This window comes from Eucalyptus grandis, chromosome 8 (assembly GCF_016545825.1).
Source record: "Eucalyptus grandis isolate ANBG69807.140 chromosome 8, ASM1654582v1, whole genome shotgun sequence".
Taxonomy (NCBI): Eukaryota; Viridiplantae; Streptophyta; class Magnoliopsida; order Myrtales; family Myrtaceae; genus Eucalyptus; species Eucalyptus grandis.
Genome location: NC_052619.1, coordinates 35,095,212 through 35,114,783, shown reverse-complemented (window position 1 = coordinate 35,114,783; position 19,572 = coordinate 35,095,212). Strand labels below are relative to the sequence as shown.

Sequence of the window (19,572 nt, the reverse complement as noted above, 5' to 3'; positions counted from 1 at the left end):
GAAAAAATAGAGCAAAACTTAATAGAAAGCGTTGCAAAACAATACAATTTGCTGTTTAAAGCTTTTTTTTTGTCCCATTTCGGAAACATCAATCGCAGTATGTTGCAAAATCACAACGATGCAAAAGAAAATATTTAAATTAAATGAGATCAAATGCAAATGAAAGAATAAGGGACTTATAAATAGGGGTGATTGGTTCCATAGGTGATCCGGTTGGACTGATGAGAGTCTTGGAACCGGTCTAGTCCGATTCCTAGGTGGGTAATTGGAACCGGTGGTTTCCATCACACATTCCTTCTTCATTTTTCCCTTTCAAGATAGCTTCGGAACTCACCTTTGCAACGATCACTATCACCCTGTGGCAGTGGAGCAGGGGTGTCGCGGCTAGGGTTTTTGACAGCGAGCCTTCCCCTCCTCCCACTCCGCCACCTCCTCTGCCTCAAGCTCGGGAGCTCACCGAGATACTCCCCTCCGCCTCGAGAGCTCGGTCAAATGATAAGTTGGCCAATGAATGGAGATTTGATTCCACAAAATCTGAAAAGAGCAGAACAAACACGTCAAAGATTGAGTGGATGAAGGCCAAATATTTGGTGGGAGAAAGGAAAGAAGAGAAACTGACTGAAATGAGGGAAAGAATCGATGGGATTTGCCCATGAGTCAGCAGTGTAAAAAGAACATTTTATAGGCACAATTAACGTTCGATCAACTGAATTTGACCTTTCTAGGTGCAGCCAAGAGTAAAGCAAAGGGAGATTTGGTGACTGCAAGTCGCACCAAAATGAGGGGGCTAAAGTCTTGGAATCCTAGTGCATGAGGAGAATTTTTTACTCCATATAAAGGAAGGAAAACTCTAGCAATCAAAGGAGACTCCACGAGTCCAAACTTTCCAAGAGAGGAAGGTCAATATATTGATCAAGGGGTCTCTTCTGAGCAACATGTTGATCAACTCATTCCATCATCATCACCACTTTCATTAAGAAAAAAAAAATTGATCTAGTTTGGGTGAATCGTCCCACCCCTAAAATCCGGAATTGGATGAATCCAATTTTAAAAAATCGAAAACTGGACCAATAACTATAGGAATTGCCCCGGAACCAATCCATCCTATCCATAGTAATTCCTTTGACTCACCCCTACTTATAATGGGCATGTGGTGGCTCAGCAATAAAAAGACTTACACTATCATCTATGAAATTACACTATTCTTAACTTTGTTATGATCGAATCGAACATTTGTCGCCACTAACTTTCGATATGCTTGTATGTTACGGATAGATCTGACAGTGACTTAAATCGAACTTCTAATAATAGATATGAGACCTTATCATAACATCTAGAGGGTTAGCTATTCATCACATGTCTCACTTATAAAAAGGAAAAAAAAAAGGGGATGTGATGTCCTAGGTTCCTCTTTATGGTGTGAAATGCAAAATCTTCCCTCTATTTTTTTTTATATTTTTTCGAGAGCGTCCCACTACATTATAAAGTGGCATTGATCGTACTCGAATAATTCTGACGACGGAATTCGCTGGCTTAGCATTGAGGCCGTTAAAAATATGCTGGTCTTAAACCAGAAAAAAGACACTAAAATCGATGAACCCCACCAAGAACCAAAAAAGATTGAAGTTGAACCGTACGTCGCAACCTCCATGGCCTCAGCCTAGAGCTCAAGCTTGAGTTGGCCCTGATGGGCACGAGCACAACATTTGGAAGGAGAGGAAGCGGCCCAGGGGTCGCGGCCATGGCGGCCGGGCAACCGAAGCTCGAGCACCCATGGACTGCAAGCGCGAGATTGGGTGAGCTCCGAATCTCGCTGCCGAGGTGAAGCCTTAGGAGAGAGAGAATAGCAGCACCATGAGAAGGTGACATAGATGTGGCGTTGGTGGCCAAGCTCCGGGTCTCCGGCGAGGCTCGGAAGGAGTTAGGCAATTTCTTTTCTGCCCGTATTCAATTTGCTCTCAATTAGAAACCAAAATTCAATCAAATCACTCGCACTTCCTCTTTTCCTCAAGATTGCACATCATCTTTCCGTGATCTCCTTTCTCTTTGGCCGACAAACATATTCTCTGAAGTGCCTAAACATCGCGTGTTTCCTTGGCAATGTCGAATCTTTTTCCTTTATAGTAATTCGGTGTTCGGTAGATTATCTCTCTCTCTCTCTTTTCTCTGCTCATTTCTTTTTAAAAGAATTTTAGATTGATGTGAATAGATTTGTGACATGTGTGCTCCAATTCTCTGATTAGCCAACTTAGCAGTTAGCACTTTGATTGCCAATCAAGGATTCAAACAGCCAGATTTATAAATTGAAGGACTAATATCGGGCATTTCAAAAAGGTAACGCTATCATTTTGAATTATGAAAAATAGAGCTCAATTTCCTTACAAAACACCAATTTTAGCTTGAATTTCAATTTCGACCCAAACTAAAGCACAAATTCTAACTCAGGTCCTAATTCTGGTTGGAACCTGTTTTTCTTTGTTTCCTAATAAAAAGCATCGGCTTCAAATCAAGTCCTAATTCAAATCCAAACTTATATTTTCGTCTCATAAAAAGGTACAAACTTTCATTTGATATTCAAATCTAACCCCTCTCATGTTTTTCCCGAATACATGTGGAATAATATGTTGAATCCATAACATCATCACCATTGGACGGAATCTCGACAAGGGGAAGTACCAATCGAAATTTGGTGCCTTTTTACGAGACACAAAAGAAAGTTACAATGCAATTGAGACCCAACTTCAAATTGATGTTCATTTATGAGACAAAAAAGTTTCAGCCAAAATCAGGACCCTCAATGCTTTTTAAGAAAATTAGGCAAAAATGAAGGACAATTTTGAATTTTAATCTCACGAAAAAAAAAACTTGAGTTGGCATACTTATCATAAACTAATTTTTTTTACGACAAAAAATTAAATCAGTATATCGTGATAAATTTTACGCTTCGTTAGTTTTCTTAAATCTTATTATTAAATTGCTAAGTCGGATGAAAAGTGCCAATTAATAGATATCTCGGTTTAGGATTTTACCTTTCATTTATCACATGTGTATCTATTCGTGGTTTATCGTTGTATTAATCCAATTTAATAAAAATTAATGAAGGGTAAATTGATAATAAATTTACCAATTTGGCCTTTTATGGTAAAAAATTAAATAAAGAGGATAAGTTTATTACAAGTATGCCGGTTTAAAGTTTTTGATAATAAAAAAGTTAATTTGGGATAAATTCATTACAAATATATAGATTCTATCATGACACTAACTTTTTTTTCTTCTTCTGGAGTTCTAGTTAGGGAAAGAGATATCATCATAGAAAAACAAAACAAGGGAATGTTTTTCATGATATTAACTTCTTCTTCTTCTTCTTCTGGAGTTCTAGTTGGGGAAGGAGATATCCTCTTAGAAAAAACAAAACAAGGGGAGGTGCACTTATATAATTATCACACATAGAGATAGAGAGAGAGAGAGAGTTTTTTCCTATATATTGCGGAGGAGGGATTCGCACAGGTGAGTGTGTCAGTAGAGAGAGAGCCCTACAATCCAACGACCGACCGCCGAACGCGTCTTTCCTAAGCAGATTCCTCTCGTGCGCGCGTCCCTCCGTCCGTCCGTGGCATCGCCCCCCCTCCGTCACGCCGCTTTCGCACGTCGCTATATAAAGGGCGCCCTGCAGAAAGCAAGCCGAGATCGTGCTGCCTTCTTTCTCTCTCTTTCTCTCTCTCTTTCTCTTTCTCTCTCTTTCCTTCCTTCCTTCCGGTCGGCACCTGCCCGCTCTCCCGCCGCACCGCTTGACTAGGTTTTTGCTCCTCTCGCGTGGAGGCTCCGAAGGGTTTTGGCGGAAAACCCGGACCCGTTATCTTCTTATGGCCGAAGAGGGTGCTGTTGGGTGCGCTGATTTGCCCGTGAAGAGGCCGAGGGAGGAGGAGGAGAACGGGGCGGTGGCCGCCCCGGACGTGACCATGGAGGCGGCGGTGGACTTCGGCAGCGGTGGCGCCATGCCCTCCGTCATTCCCGGGTGGTTCTCTGAGATTAGCCCAATGTGGCCCGGTCGGTGCTGTTCTCTTCTCTCTCTGTTTGTGTTTTCTCTAATCTCTGTCGGTGCCATTGTCGTGCTTTGGAGTGGAGGAATCGTGGGCAGCCTTTGTTTTTCTTCTGAATTCGACTCTTTTTGCTGCTCGTTTGATTTCTGGGCAGGGCTCTGAATTCAACTCTGTTCTCTTTCGTTAGGATGGTAATTTGTTGGGACTGGTTGTCCTTTTGCCGTAGATTTCTTTGCGTGTATCCGCCCGTCACTTGATTCGCCGTTTGTGTATTCTTTTCCGCTTGGAAATCTGGAGTCCCCCTCCATCGCTCTCGCTGTTGAATTTTGCCTATCACATGCGTACCAGAATGCCTTCTTCAGCTGTTCTGTTTCTCCCAATTGTTGGAGCTGTCGATGTTTTTACCAATTTTGCCTGATTTAAGGTGCAATAGCTTCGTTTGTTGGTAGAAAGTTTGCGTTTTTTTACTGAATTTTTTCTGAAAAAATCTTTAAGTTTTCACTTTTCTAGAAATATTTTAAAGGCATTATTTTTCAATATGCATATGGTTGATTTTTTTATTCCCTCAATCAGTCAGCTTGTCTAACCAGTTTTCTTAATTAGTTTCTCATTCTTCAAAGTCTCCAAAGAGACTGGGAAATCTGTTTAATACCTCCCAGTGTGACGAACATGATTGGATGACTACTGCAAGTGCAGATAACGGTTGAAAGGAAATTATGTAGTGTTAACCTATGAAACTTGGTCATATGGCATGGCCTGAGTTTCCTTATGCCCGTTTGAGCTTGGTGTATATGCTGCTTGAAGTGTGTTCGTTGTTGATAACATGAAAAGGTGAAAACTGGAGGAGGCAAGAGCAAATACTAAGCTTTTTATACTTGGTTTTTGCCTTATGATGGCGATTCTTCGCTCTATTTCAAACATATTTCACTAATGGTGGCGTTTTTCGGGCATGTAACGTGCTTTCACTGGCATTAAATGTAAAAGGTTGGGATTTCAGAGTGCAATGCTAACTTGGTTGGTCACTTTATTGCTTCTTTATTCTGTTGTTGATTTGCTCAACTCGAGTTTTTAACCAATGAAAAAGAATATGAAACTTCTGAAGATGGTTTGGAGGCACTTAGATAAATAAATATTTCAACGAGGGAAAAATATTTCTGAAAGTTCTCTAGGTATATATTTGAAGAGTTTTTCCTCATCTACATCAACTGTGGGATTGTCCTTTGGGTATTCTTTTCCTTAGAGCTACCTAAGGACCTGCGTTTGGCTCTTCTACCATTTCCTTCGCCAAAGACTGGTGGGCCAGTTTGCCCAATGCTTGTTTTAGAGGTTAAGCTCTATTAGCAAGTTGGCTATTTTGGAAGAGAAACTTTACTTTTTAACAGTTCAGATTACGTAGCGTTCACAGCTATTACAAAGTGTTTTGTGACACGGACATCAATGTCTTTGTGGAAGTAGTAGATACGAAATTGCTGGCAAATCTTATCTTGAGGCTAGAGAAGTGTTGGAACACCAATATTCTATTGCTTGTTTTTGTTGATTTTTGCTTAAATGAAATTTCTGATGTTATCCAGGGGAAGCACACTCGTTAAAGGTGGAGAAGATATTATTCCAAGGAAAATCAGACTACCAGAATGTTATGGTTTTCCAGGTATTTTCTGTTCAGTGATAGCTCAATTGTCATTTACAAATAACTTCTTTATGTCACCTTGACAATTGAACTTAATCATGATTGTCCTCCTGCAGTCATCAACATACGGAAAAGTTCTTGTCTTGGATGGGGTGATCCAGCTTACTGAGAGAGATGAGTGTGCATATCAAGAAATGATCACTCATCTTCCCTTTGCTCAATCCCGAATCCAAAGAAGGTACTTGTGTTATTGTTGGACACTGCCTTGCTTAGCATACATTTATTGATATGAAAATTGATGATGATTTCTGAATGTATTTTATCTGCAACGTTTCATTGTCTACTTTTGCCCTGATACTTATGTGCATATAAAGTCTTAGATTTTCTTTGTGTGTTTTTGAGAGCTTAGATACCTTCTTCTGAGGTTAGCTGCTTTCTTTCCTTGGTTATTGCAATTACTGTGAGGTTTACCATATTTTTACTGAAGTAGGAGTACTACAGAACTTATTTAAAAGCCCTTTCTTGCAAACTGAGCTCTGTTCTTTTTTAATAATCATGCTTTCTGAAATGTGCTCATTTGTGAAGATATATTGATAATGGTAGATGCTTTAGGAAAGGAAAGGAAAATTATTTAATAAACCATGATCTTTGAATTTTTTAAGGAAACAAATATGCTGAGTGCTGAGTTGGTATTTTTACCTCGAGTGGAATTGGATTTGCTTTTCAGCAATTATAAGGTTTCTTTAGTAAACTATTCATGAGGAGTTACCTCACAAGTGGAAGACAATGAAAAGTTAAAGTTGAAAAAAATGATCAATTCTCTTGGTCAATTTGATTGAATGGATTTCTTTGGATTAAGAAGACTGACAGTGAAGACTTTCAAAGAGACTATATATGCTATGGAGTGTGAGAATACTTCTGCAGCAGGTGCGGCTGCAGGTGCGGGGGTTGAACTTTGCAACCATGCAATGTTGACAACGCATTTATAAGTTTACAATTGAATGCTACTATGGTAGCTCTATCACAACAATATCATCTCCTTGCCATGAATTAGTGAACAGGACTTAGAAATAGGGAATAGCTCTGTTTTGGTTCTCACCTCTAATTCTTTAAATTCAATGCACATTTTTCAGGTACTTGTGATTGGTGGAGGGGATGGGGGAGTTCTTCGTGAAGTGTCTCGCCACTCTTCTGTCGAACACATTGACATATGTGAGATTGACAAGATGGTGGTTGATGTGAGTGAAGCTGCTGACATCTTAATTGTTGTTCTATCATTAAGTTTGTAGGTTTTACTGAAAACCCACTAGATTAATCATTTATTTTCTCCTCAGTCCACCTTGACTATATCCTAAATGATAATATAATAGTTTGAGAATCTGCTGTATGAATTTTTTTCCCTAAATGATAGGTTGTACCTTGAGAATATTTAATGTACTCGCAGCACCTACTCCAGCTTTATCAATCACATTTAGGATTCAAGTATATTTATTTGTTCGTTCCACTTCTGCTTTGCAGGTTTCGAAACAATTCTTTCCTGATGTTGCAGTTGGTTATGATGATCCCCGTGTCAACCTCCACATCGGCGACGGTATATTTACTAATTTTTCTTCTGTTTCTTCTGTACCTTTTTCGTTCTTGTTCTCTTAACAACTCCAATGTCGGCTCTTGGGGCATTTCGTCTTCATTTTTCAGGAGTTGCATTCTTGAAAGCTGTACCAGAAGGAACTTATGATGCAGTCATAGTTGATTCTTCAGATCCTATTGGTAAGGATTTTTCTAACATTCCTTAACATGTTTATTGTCAGCAGGCTGTTCTATCATTTCCTTTCCCAACTCCTTCAATCACACCGTTTGTGTTGTCCAGGTCCTGCACAAGAACTTTTTGAGAAGCCCTTTTTTCAGTCTGTTGCGAGGGCCCTCCGTCCGGGAGGAGTTGTGTGCACTCAGGCAGAAAGTATATGGCTTCACATGCACATTATCGAGGACATCGTTTCGAATTGCCGTCAGATTTTCAAGGGCTCAGTCAACTATGCATGGACCACTGTGCCTACGTACCCCAGGCATGTGCTTCTCTTGTTTTCTTTAAGTTTGGTACAAGGGAATGGCGTTGTCAAGAGCTAAGGCAATTTCACTTTTAGCTTGAATCTTCCTCGTTCCTTGTCTAAATATCTTGTGAGCTAGGCATTGCAGTTTCATTATATCCTTGGGTGATGACTGTTCATTCCTGTGGATGATGTCAACGCCCTTCTCCTTTTTGGGTCTCTTTTATGGTTGTTTCTAAGAGATTTAGGTCGTAAATTCAATAGCAGGGATTGACACGGACTCTGTTTTACAAAACATAGGCAGTTTCACTCAAATCTTTGTATTTTCAATAGAAGCACCATGTCAACTGTTCATTCCTGTGAACTTCATGGTTACTTTCGTATTGATAAGATCTGGGAGTGGGGTGGTTTTAGATGCTAATGACTCTGTAAACTCAGACAGCTCTATAAATGATTTTTCAGTGGGGTGATTGGTTTCATGCTTTGCTCAACGGAGGGGCCACCTGTTGATTTCAAGCATCCAGTGAATCCCATAGATGCCGATGGAGCTCTTAGCAAGACTAGACGGCCACTGAAGTTCTACAACTCAGAGGTACAATTTGGTTATTTTGGTCTGTTGTTGGAAGAATTTTGTCATTCTTATGTATGCTGACATTGCAATAAAAACCTTCTCCAGATCCATACAGCGGCATTCTGTTTGCCCTCCTTTGCGAAGAAGGTAATCGATGCGAAGGCTAGTTGAGGAATTTCTTCTTTTCAATGGAGCAGAGAGAGAGAGATATTACCCAGTGTTGGAGCTCCCCATCCTCAATGATGAAAGTGGTGCCTTCGGCTAAGTTCATGCAATAAGTTGAGATTTGGATATATGATCCCAGCATTGTTCACCCCAGGCTATATATTTTTGCTGGACACTTTGATAAATCCGATTTTATTCTTATATCCCTTCTGGGTACAGACTCGTTGGCTTAACCAGTTGCGTCTCTTTTTGATTCATAAGCAATTCTGCAACTCCATAGTGTATTGCCATGCCGTAAGTGTCCGGAGTCGAATGTCACACCGGTTGTGTGTTTCTCGTGAGATGGCATTTCTGTCTTCTGCAGTCGGGATTGCATTCGGAACATGTTTCTACTGGGCAAGAAAGAGTTGATATTCACCTAACCGGCCCGGCCCTGCCCCTTAATTTTTGCTGGGTCATGCAGCCCACACTTTGGTACGAGTGACGGACTTGCGAGTTTGATCGGAAACTCTCAAGTTCGTTGTGAAGTCGAAAATATGTCCGAGGACATTCATAGATGGACACGATAAATCAACGTAAGTAGTCATTACATGATAGGAAAATTGGAATTAAAGGTCAGTGCTGTCGCAACTTCATAGTGACACCCAGAGTAGGAGCAGTTGACCGGGGCAGTTTCAGTTGATAGGGCTTTCGACTTCTTGCAACTATAGTGAACTTAAGTAGTGGCTTCTCTTAGGTAGTGGCTCCTCTTTGGGCCTTTTTCTGTTTTTAAACTGTTCTTGTGTATTAAAAATCTACAGTCCTTAACAGAAAGAAAGTAATTTATGCGAGATAAATACACTTGTGGTAGCGATGACATGCGATGTTGATGTGAATGCAGATTAAAAGTGATATGAAGGCACACAGATGTCGATGTGAATGCGGATTAAAAGCGATAGGAAGGCACACAGAGTGGGACGTGCAAAATCAAGTAGGATGTGATTCATGACACATAGATAAAAATTATTGATCGGATACATTACGCCATAATGTATGCAACATATGAATTGCATAAGTTAACTTTCTCCTGCGATGAAGCACGTGGTCTCTCTATTTTGTAGTTCTATTGTGATAATTTTTCCTCTCACAAACATTAGGCCACTTAGATAATAAATGAGCACATAATTCCTGGACATTTTTTTGAAGGCTCAATTTCCTTAGGGTATATCAAGTCGCAAAGCTGGTTTTTACTTCTTTTTATCTAGTAAAAAACACCTACTTTCACTTTACGCTTAAATCTAGCCTCCATTATCTTTTCAATGAATAACGCCACTAGACGTCGGATGAATCGGCGTTATTTGTTCCGATCTTTTTCCTTCGCTTTTCCTTTCTTTTTTTATCCTTCCCTTCCGAGCATTCAGACCATCATCCAATTCAGTTAATTAAGTCAACCTCGTTATTCGCTTCTTACCTCCACCTCACTGCCGTCCTAGCTCTCCTCCGTCCATCACCTCCTTGGCCCTTTCCAATGCCGCCACCTCCAAAGGTAAGGGTTATAAGTTCCTAGTCCAATCCGGTCCGATTCCACCCAAAAACCGGTAACCAAACCAGGAGGATCTGTTCCAAGTTCCTGGAACCGAGAACCGAACCACCTAATCCAGTGGAACCAGTGGAAGGCAAACCACTGGGTGAGGGGGAAGGTAGAGGGCAGAGATGATGGGGACCAACATAAAGCCACCTCATCAACACGGTGCCTTCACTGTTGTAGCGTAGCCAACGGAAATCTCAATATTGATCTTATCACAATGCGATGCTTCAAATGGTTTTTCTAGAGAGAAAGAGGTTGCGTTTGGTTCAGTTTTTCCAAGGACTATTGTTGTGTGCTAACAGAGTCTCTGATTGCCAATTTAAAACAGCTTCAGCGGCAAAGGTTTTCTTCTGCCTCCCATGTTCATCACCCCTTAGGAAATGTTGGACTGTTTGGTTTAATTTTGAAGTCGGCTTTCAGCTTTAACTTGTCTTCAAAATGCTGAAAACCCAAAGCTAGTAGAGACTAGTTTTGAGCTTTCAACATTCCGTTGAATGCTAAAATTATTTTTTCCCTTTCAAATCTACCCTCACTAATTTTTCATATTTCCAATTTTGCCCATGATTATTATTTTTTAATTGAAAAAGGAGATAGCCTTTTGTTGGTCCGGCGAAGGGTTTAGTTCAATTTTCAAATATATTATACTTATCAAAGTCTATTACAAAAGTTTTTTTTGCTCAACGTACATTCAACTCAAAGTCCATTTGCAAATTTTTTTTTTACCAAATACAATAAGCTTTGGGCTTTCAATATTTATATTGGACTCAAAGCCCCTTGCAAATATTGAACCAAACGCAGCTAAAAAACCAAAAAAATCTAAGGGATTTGCAGACTTGAAACTTCTAGTTTCACAGAAGAAGATGGTGAATGATGAGCCACGGCTTGCATTTTGGCCCTTCTTATTTCATTCTTTTTGTTTTCAATTATGCTATCTTCTTTTTTCTTCGGAACTGGTGTTGAGTCATTTATATCATTTCAGCTAAATGCCTACCACATGTACTTGATTTCAGAGATTTGTGGTTAGCGACTTACAAGAACCACCTCACGCTATTTTGTCAAGGATGTAGAGTTGTCTAGGTCGTTGGCTTAGCTGCTTGGCCATAATCACGTCTCAAGATGTAGGGAGAGATTCAAAGTCATTTGACCGAGATTGAGTAGCTAACAACCCTCTGAACGAATTTAAAAGCGAAGGACAGACGGAAGCTGATCCGTTCAAGTCTTAAAAGCTAGCAGAAGTACAATGTAGGTGCCAAAAATTTGACACGACGGCATTTAAGTGTTAAAAATTGTAAAAAATGTACTTAAATATCGCTTTATTTGAAAAAGAGAAAATTTAGTAGAAAGATGCCGAAAATCTAATGTAACTTATTTTTAATAATATAAGTCAGGTGACTTGCTTGCTGGAATGACTTGCTGGAAAGTTGAGACAGTAAAGAAAAGATAAAACAACATTATTTTTGGCCTTGAATTTGAATTTTAATATAAATATTAATTAAATTATATATATATATAAGGTTTGTAGAACTCTGGGCGAGGGCTGTGCAAGCCCTGGCCCAACTTTTTGCAAACTCTTTTTTAATTTAGTTTCAAATTAAATTAAATTAATATTTATATTAAAATTCAAATTTGAGACAAAACGACATTATTTTTAGCTTATTTAGCCACGTAAACTTTCAAAACGACATCGTTTTTAGTTTATCTAGTCATTTTAGTATGCAAAACAACATCATTTCATACTTATTTTACTGAAAAAATGTGACATCAGTATTTTGATTGAAATTTTTTGGCATTGACATTTAACTAATTCATTTTGGTCTGATTTTGACACTTAAGTATATATTTATGAACTTTTGGTATTTAAGTGTTCTCCTATATCTAGTTTTGACACTTGGTGTCCAAGGACTCCTCAAAAACCAGACCAACAAAAGAAAGTTCCCCTTTCCTTATGAAATAATCAGTTTAGTTTTGACTTTGAAATCACAAATTGAAAATTGATCGTCACTGGATCTAATTTTGTAGAATAATTGGGCAAGTGTCCTTGAAAAGTGAGAACTGCCCAAAATTGTCCGATCAGATTCGCATTGCACATCCCTACATGATCATCTTCTCCTCCATAGCCATGGCTGCCATCTGTCTCCCTCTCCTCTCTATCTCCTTCTCTCTCTCTCTCTCCTTAGAGTCATGACAAAAGCAAGATGATATTTTGGTTTGGTCTGAATAATCCGGGTGGGTGGATCCACACTTAAAACAAAAAATTAGATTGATATACAACAGTTCTAAATTTAAGAAATTGGGAATCTGCACAACCATCCAAAACTAGCAAGTTTGGTCTAGCTCCATCTACCTGTTTTGCTCACCCTTATATTTGTCGTTTGTTTTAAACCAAACCAATTTAAAACTAAATTTTACTATCAAATACTTTTCTACTCTCCCGTGAAAATTTAAATATTATACAAATTAAAAAAAAAAAAGATTATGCAAACTTGTGTGTGCGTGTATACATACATATATATTATATATATTTATATATTTAAATTGTAGCATCAACATTTGTTAAACACGAAAAGTTTCAAATGTTAAAAGGCTATTGAAGAAAACACTCATCCGGCGCAGCTTTAGAGATCAGCAGGATGCGCCAGAGCCAAGTTTTCACATTCGAAGCAGCAACGCAAATTAAACCATTACCATCACAATAAAGAACTTATCGACATAGAAATATACAGAGAACCATTCGACTCAGGCAGACAGAAAGCCAAATTATAAGGGCGGAGAATGTTTCTGAGCAGCAACATTTTACTTTCGCCACATCTCTTCCACTTGATTTTCCTTCTCGTGGTCGATTCAGATGAAATCCGAAACGTCCCGGAAGTGCTCCAAGTCTGGGTGTGCCCCGCCACCAGGTCTCCTCGGGTTTCTGTCGGTATGAAGTTTGGCAAATACGTAAAAGACTAAATCAAATTTCAAAAGAAAAGAAAAGAATCTCAGCCCACATGGTATCGGCATTCCATCACGCAATCAGAATTGATACGAATATTGGATTCATTCAAAACGAGGATTCTCTCGGTGTCGGTGACGCAAAGGAAGTTATGCTTAGAAATGATTCCAAAAATAGTGTTTATTTTGAATAAAAAAGTGCAGATTACAATATCTTAGACGACTATTTATAAGGAGGTTGCCATCTAGAAAATAACCAAATAATTGAAATCAAATAACAAATTAAGGAAAATATATCGATAAAAGGGAAAGTTATAAAAACACAACTAAAAAATCTGTAAAACAAATTTGAAATTTGTGACATCTCGGAAATCAAGGAAAACACATTAATCAAATATTGTAACACATTTGTAATCTCGAAGATCACGGAATTCTCTTTGATTTGTGAGATGCTCTTATAATGCTCCAATGTTTCCATAAATGCATTTGTATGTTGTTCTACATCAAGTTTGCTCCTTTCATTATTATTCCCCTCATAGGTTATTACCCAGAATGACCAAAAACATTATTTTCTTAAACCTGCAAAACCTCATATTACAAATTTGAACATGCGTTTATACTCCATGGCCTCATCTCTCTTTCTATTAAACCGACACAGACAATTCCCACGACAAACTCCAGTAACATGAGACATTAGAATGTCTATTGGCCACAAATGAAATGAGTATGCGAGGCCAGACTCCAGTTAAGAGAAGTCAAATCATATGTCAAGGCAAGAAGATATAATTACCTGACAAATCGACTAGGCTCAAAACCAGGCACACCAGGTGGACCATATGGATCAAAACGAGCACCCGGAGGGATACCCCTGTTTCAAATGATCAAGTGGAGGTCAACAGGCAACAGGCGTGTGCGCACACAAAGAGAGGGAGACGGTGACAGGGAGAGAAGACACTCACGGTTGGGCTCCGGCTCCGCCGAACCAACTGGGATCTCTGGGTCCTGCAAGCTCAGATTGCTACACTTGTTAACCTCTTGAAAAACAGTGATTGAGAAAGAACTAGAAATACCTAATATACACAAACCTAAAAGCATACTCCTGCTGCTACCATAACCACCCCTGCATAAAAAGTTAAGAAAAATAATCTCTAATCAATCAGGGAGCGTCAAACAATAAAAAAAAAAGGATGATAAGCAAAGATCAGCTAGGAACCTGGTTGGGTACATTCCAGCCCCAGGCCCGATAATAAGGTCACCGCCACCAAGAGGATAAACAGGAGGACATACAACTCTGCGCGTGAGAGAGAGAGGGGCAGAAACGAAAAATGCACTCGATGCAAGAAACAACAGTGGAACAGTACCCTTTTTGCCTTCAGGCAAAAAATATGGTACGACATATCGAAATAAGTGAGAAGATAGTCTTATTGATAAACATTTTGATAGATAAGAATTCACGCAATCTACTTGCATATAATTGGAAGTGGCAAGATATTTCCAATATGAACCAAACAAAAAGTCTCATAGACAGAGGATTATACTGCTTTAAGCTGGCTCTCCAACTGCTAATTCACGCCTAGAACCAATTCATGAATATCATATTTAAACATGCAATACTCTCATATTCCACACATCACAGAACATAATATATGTTGATCCTTAAACTCTCGTTATCCACGGTATAGAGAGCTCCTCCCACATTTTGTTATATCGATAGGTGACTGATACATATTCATTCTATGTTACTTGCTTTTTCTACATCTCTCCTGTTCAGTTATCCTAGTTATATCCTGTTCTACCAACATTGAATCAACCAGAACTGCCATATCACAATGTAGGCATTTCCCACCCCCTTATTGTGTTCATAGCCGGCAAGAGTAATGGAGAAGATAATTATTATCAAGAGTCTCATGGAGCACAAAATATTAGACTTTCTGTAATTCGAAACAGCAACTCCAAGCGGCCAATGTTATATACTTCAGTGTGCAACATTCTAGATGCGATATATTTTCAAAATAGGACAACCTTAGGAACTTGCAAACATTAGCAGTTCAGCTTTAACGTCTCTCAAAACCTCGTTTCTAGCAGTAATTAGATACTTTCATTGTCCTCAGTTTAAAAGACACTGGATAAGATTGTCAGGATCTTTGCACACACGCACTCATGCGCGCAGAGAGAGAGAGAGAGAGAGACCCCGAAGGATGAAAGTGTGGACCCCAATGTTCACGAGCAGCAAGACCAGGCTCGTTGATGCGTTGTCTCAATCCTTCACTATTTTCTCTTCTGAAAATGAAGAAGAAATCCTTTAAAATATAAAGCATAGAGAAGATGAAAAAACTGACTCAAGGCAAAATCTAGCTATGCGTCTCCAAAAGGAACGCACATGTTAAAGCAGGCAATCATCTAAAACTTCATTTTACCGACCACCGTACCTTAAATGCCCATAGTGTCGCAGCCTTATATGATAATAGCAGAACAAGTGAATGATCAACTTAGATTCCATCACTAGAAACAAACTCACATTGTAAACAATTGTTTGTTTTCATGTGGAACGCAGGATACTTAATAAGATTATCATCAAGCATTTCTCATTGAAGAATGGAGAGATTTTAAGGGCCTGCATGTTTTTATTCTTTGTTTCTGTTTCTGAACACTTTTTTTGTTTTTTTGTTCTTGGGAACAAAAAAGGAATAAACGCGTTTGTTTGCGTTTTTGTTCCAAAATTATTTTTTTGTTCCCAAAACATATATGGAACAGAAACAAGAAACAAAAAAGTTGTTTCTTGTTCGAAACACATCTGAAGAAACAAAAAAATTATTTCTCTCTCTTTTCTTTTCTTCTTCTTTTTCTTTGGCCGGTGCGCGGCCTCGGCCATGGCCAGCGATCGGCCGTTGAGGGCCGGCGACGCCGTCGAGGGTCGGCGACCTCGGGGCCGGCGAGCCTCGGCGTGGCTGGGCGAGGCTGGCTGGCCCCGTCGGCTGGTTGCCGGAGGCCGGCGACCAACCGAAAGAAGAAAAAATGAAAAATAAAATAAAAATATTAAAAAATTAAAAGAAACAAAAAAAGAATAAAAATTTACCAAACGTGTTTCTATTCATTTTTTATTCCCGGAACAAGTTTACCAAACGCATCTTTCTGGTCAAAAATTGTTCCCCGGAACAGAAACACTTTTTTCTATTTTTGTTCCCTGGAACAATTTTGGAACAGAAACGTTACCAAACGCGCCCTAACACACCACACAACTCATGCAAGTACATATGATATAGATCATTATGCAGAGTAAACAAGGTCCTGCACAACATAGAATGTAAAGGATTTGAAGACCCATCTCCCAATTCACACGGAGAGCTTAATTACATCACTCATATAACTAGTCAAATAAATGAGATTCAAGTCAAATAACTATATAATAGTTTATTGTGCCCAGACAAGAAGTTCATAAAAGCTAAATAGAACATGATCATACCATGGCAATATCATCTTTCCAACAAAAGATAAGGAGTAAATCACATAGAATTGCAGAATGAACTTCTCTGGCTAGGCATAGGAAGTATATTCAAAGACCAAAATCATCATTTACTTTTATAATTCAGTCGGTACCCCTTTTCCATGGAACATATTAAGCAAGCGAAAGATTATATATAGAACCACTCTAACTAAGACAAGATAGAGTCAGAAGCATAGCTAAAGTCAAAAGGCTAGATCCACACCAAACCGGATGTTCTCGATTTGAGCCAAGGGAAGAAATCAAAAGTACTTCCCCAAGCAAATTTTTGATTTACAACACTACGTTACCTTACCCCTTGACAAAACTTCGGCAGACTTCTTAGTCATCAAATCACTCTCATAAAACTTAGAAGAGCAGTTAAAACAAGCATCCCCAACGCACAAGCATTTATGGTCTTGAATGGAGTATGAATGCAGTGCACATATCATCTGACTTCGTTGCCGAGATAAAGTGTGAAAAGAAAGAAAAATTTATCGTTTTTAAGCAAAACACGAACACCATGATCCGGCTCAGTCAAGTATGGGACTGCATGTCAGTCATCCTCAGATGAATTCATACACGTTCAAACTTGGGAAATAACCAAAAATAAAAAGCAGAGACAGCTAGGTAATATATAACATATAAAACAGAACCGAACTACCTGCCGGAAGCGAGGAACGACGCGTGGGCGTCAAAACCGAGGCAGTCGTGGCAGCTCCGGAACGGAGGCCTGGAGGCTTGCACGACGCTGGGCACGGCTTTGGACTTCTTGAACTCCATCGTCGGTCGATCTTCGCCGGAAGAACTTGGATATTCTCACAGGACGTCGAAGAAGAAGAAGACGGAAGGGGGAAGAGAATCTTTTTTTTTTTTTTTTTTAAATTTAGATTAGGATGAATAAAGGATTCCAACGCAACAGTTGCAAACTTGATGGAAAGGTGGAAAGATGGGGACATGTTTTCCTTGTTTTTTTGGGATTCTCAGGAAGCGTGAAGGAAAAGACGGCGGTCCGAGCAATGCAAGAAATTTCCCTTCTCCAGTGGTCGGAACAATCACAGAACCCGCTGACCAAGATTTACCCGAATGGCGAGTTCAGGATCTTATTTAAGAGTGATTTGCCACTCTTATTTGAAACAAATTCTAACTCTGAGTGATTCAATTTCGGGCCCTCATTTGAATTTTTCCCTAAAGTTTTTAAAAACTGGAGAATTGTAGGAGACAGTGGAGACTTCAAGAGCTTTCCAATCGTGTAAGTTTCATATTATTTGAGTTGGTATGCAGTTTTCGTTTAGGGATCAGTCTAATCAATTGGGCCTAATCTTTAATTTCGGAAAATTGTGGGCCTCACCTAAAAAAGTTGTCAATTGGAGAAACAAGAAATGTGCAATAATAATTTTAAAAGTAGTTACGAAAATACAATTGAGTCTTAATTTTTTTTTTAAATGCAATACTATTCTAAAACTTTCAAAAAGTACAATGAAATCTTAAAATTTATTATGAAAGTATAATTCAATCTTAAAACTTTCAAAAGTACAATTGAAGAATGTACTTGATTGGATCAAATTAACAAGTTTTAGGATTTAATTATATTTTTTGAAAGTTTTAAGATTCAAGTATACTTCGTTACAAGTTTTAGAGTTTTTAGACTTAATTGCTCTTTCATAACAAGTTTTGAGACTTCTAATACATTTATCCCGGAAACTAAAATAGACATCCTAAGCTTTTAAAGCCATATGTGGCCCATCAAACTTGAATCACATCAGACTGGCTTAGAATACTTAAAACCCGGCACTTGCAGAAGGTTTAGGCCTAAATCAGGATTTTGTTTTTAAGTGTTGGTTGATGTGATGAGCCCGCTCCTTACTCTTGTTCTGTATTGTTTGGCCCATGCTTTGTGATGTTCCTTTACCACGTGACCGATGGATGTTCATTTAATTTGAGCCCAATTTGATCAATTGTGCGGTATGCATGTAATAACCTTTGAATCGTTAGAATTTGGAGTGAAGCATATCAATTGTAATTACTGAACGACTCGATGCGTCGCCACACAAGTTGTGCGCTGAGGTTATTGATCATTATTTTGTTAATTAATAAGTCACGGATAATCCATCACACGTGATTTTCTCTTTAACACCAATCACTTGCCATGTTTAATTGGTAAGCCTCTTTAATCAATTGTTGTTGAGGCTAACAATACAACTCAGAAGCGGAGTCGAATAGATTGAATGAGGATGCTGAAAGTCTTTCATGGAATAACACGATAAGCTTATGTGATGATAGTGAGCATGTTGAGTAGATGATTCACAATAAAGATAGACCATCCCTAATAGGTTGATGGTGACTCTAAAGATGATAAAATATTATAGAGCAAAGCAAATCATATTTTCCTAATGTTACGCAAGATAAAGGTTCAGGAAAACTCGCATAGAACAAAGACTAGCACATCAAGTATGAGGACCATTCGTTCTCGCTCGAGATTACCTCTAAGCGCACTCACTCACTAATCCCAACTTTTAGGGAAGTTCACAACAACGATATAATCAAACGAATGTAAATTTGAAAGCGTAGAACAACTTCTATATAAACAAGCCAATATGGAGATAAGATTGTAAAGAAGATGTCTGAAAGCATGGAAGGTTTTGCTTCTATGGTAGGGGAACCTAATAACGGATGGGAAAGGCTTCTAAGGCAATAATAACTTTTGGAGTAAACAGGCTGTAGACTAATAGTTAACTAACGCTTGGAGAGACCAATGGAAGGTGAATAGTTTTTTTTTTTTTTTTTGGTGAAGGGTAAGAATATATTGAGCTTTAACCAATAAATACAAAATATCTAGCGTCACAAAACTTACACTCAACAAGACAACAAGTCAGAGTGAGTGGAAGGGAGCCGAATGCAAAAGAGGACCGCAAGGGTGAGCTTAAGGAAGCAAAACAGCCAAATAAAGGCAGGAGGAGACGAAAAGCAGCGGGGGAGGCCACGAAAGGCTAGATGAACCACAATCTACGCACACATCCGGCAGCGACAAAAGTGAAGAACCGTCAAGGAAGCAGCCGTGCAGGTAATGGAAGGTGAATAGTTTATAGAGCATGAGCACAACAATATGCTTATAACGACCATTGGATAGAAGGTGAACAAA

At 38.9% G+C, this 19,572-nt stretch overlaps 2 protein-coding genes across 2 annotated transcripts; one reads left to right on the top strand and one right to left on the bottom strand.

Moving 5' to 3' along the window:
- The first annotated feature begins 3,503 nt into the window (after window positions 1-3,503).
- LOC104414237 (spermidine synthase 1) lies at window positions 3,504-8,708 on the top strand. The gene is given in 10 exon segments (XM_010025282.3): window positions 3,504-4,047; window positions 5,612-5,688; window positions 5,784-5,877; window positions 5,880-5,905; window positions 6,801-6,905; window positions 7,186-7,258; window positions 7,363-7,434; window positions 7,535-7,730; window positions 8,175-8,304; window positions 8,389-8,708. Coding segments are annotated over 10 exon segments (1,023 nt in total). The 5' UTR covers window positions 3,504-3,863; the 3' UTR covers window positions 8,455-8,708.
- Window positions 8,709-12,602: 3,894 nt separating this feature from the next.
- On the bottom strand, window positions 12,603-17,606 carry LOC104414236 (probable proteasome inhibitor). Its single transcript, XM_018860047.2, has 7 exons — window positions 17,095-17,606; window positions 15,140-15,229; window positions 14,163-14,240; window positions 14,035-14,069; window positions 13,909-13,951; window positions 13,740-13,817; window positions 12,603-12,929 (listed from the first exon to the last, which is right to left on the bottom strand). The coding sequence occupies exons 1-7, from the start codon at window positions 17,211-17,213 to the stop codon at window positions 12,857-12,859; spliced, it is 516 nt and encodes a 171-aa protein (XP_018715592.2). The 5' UTR covers window positions 17,214-17,606; the 3' UTR covers window positions 12,603-12,856.
- Between the last annotated feature and the right edge of the window lie 1,966 nt (window positions 17,607-19,572).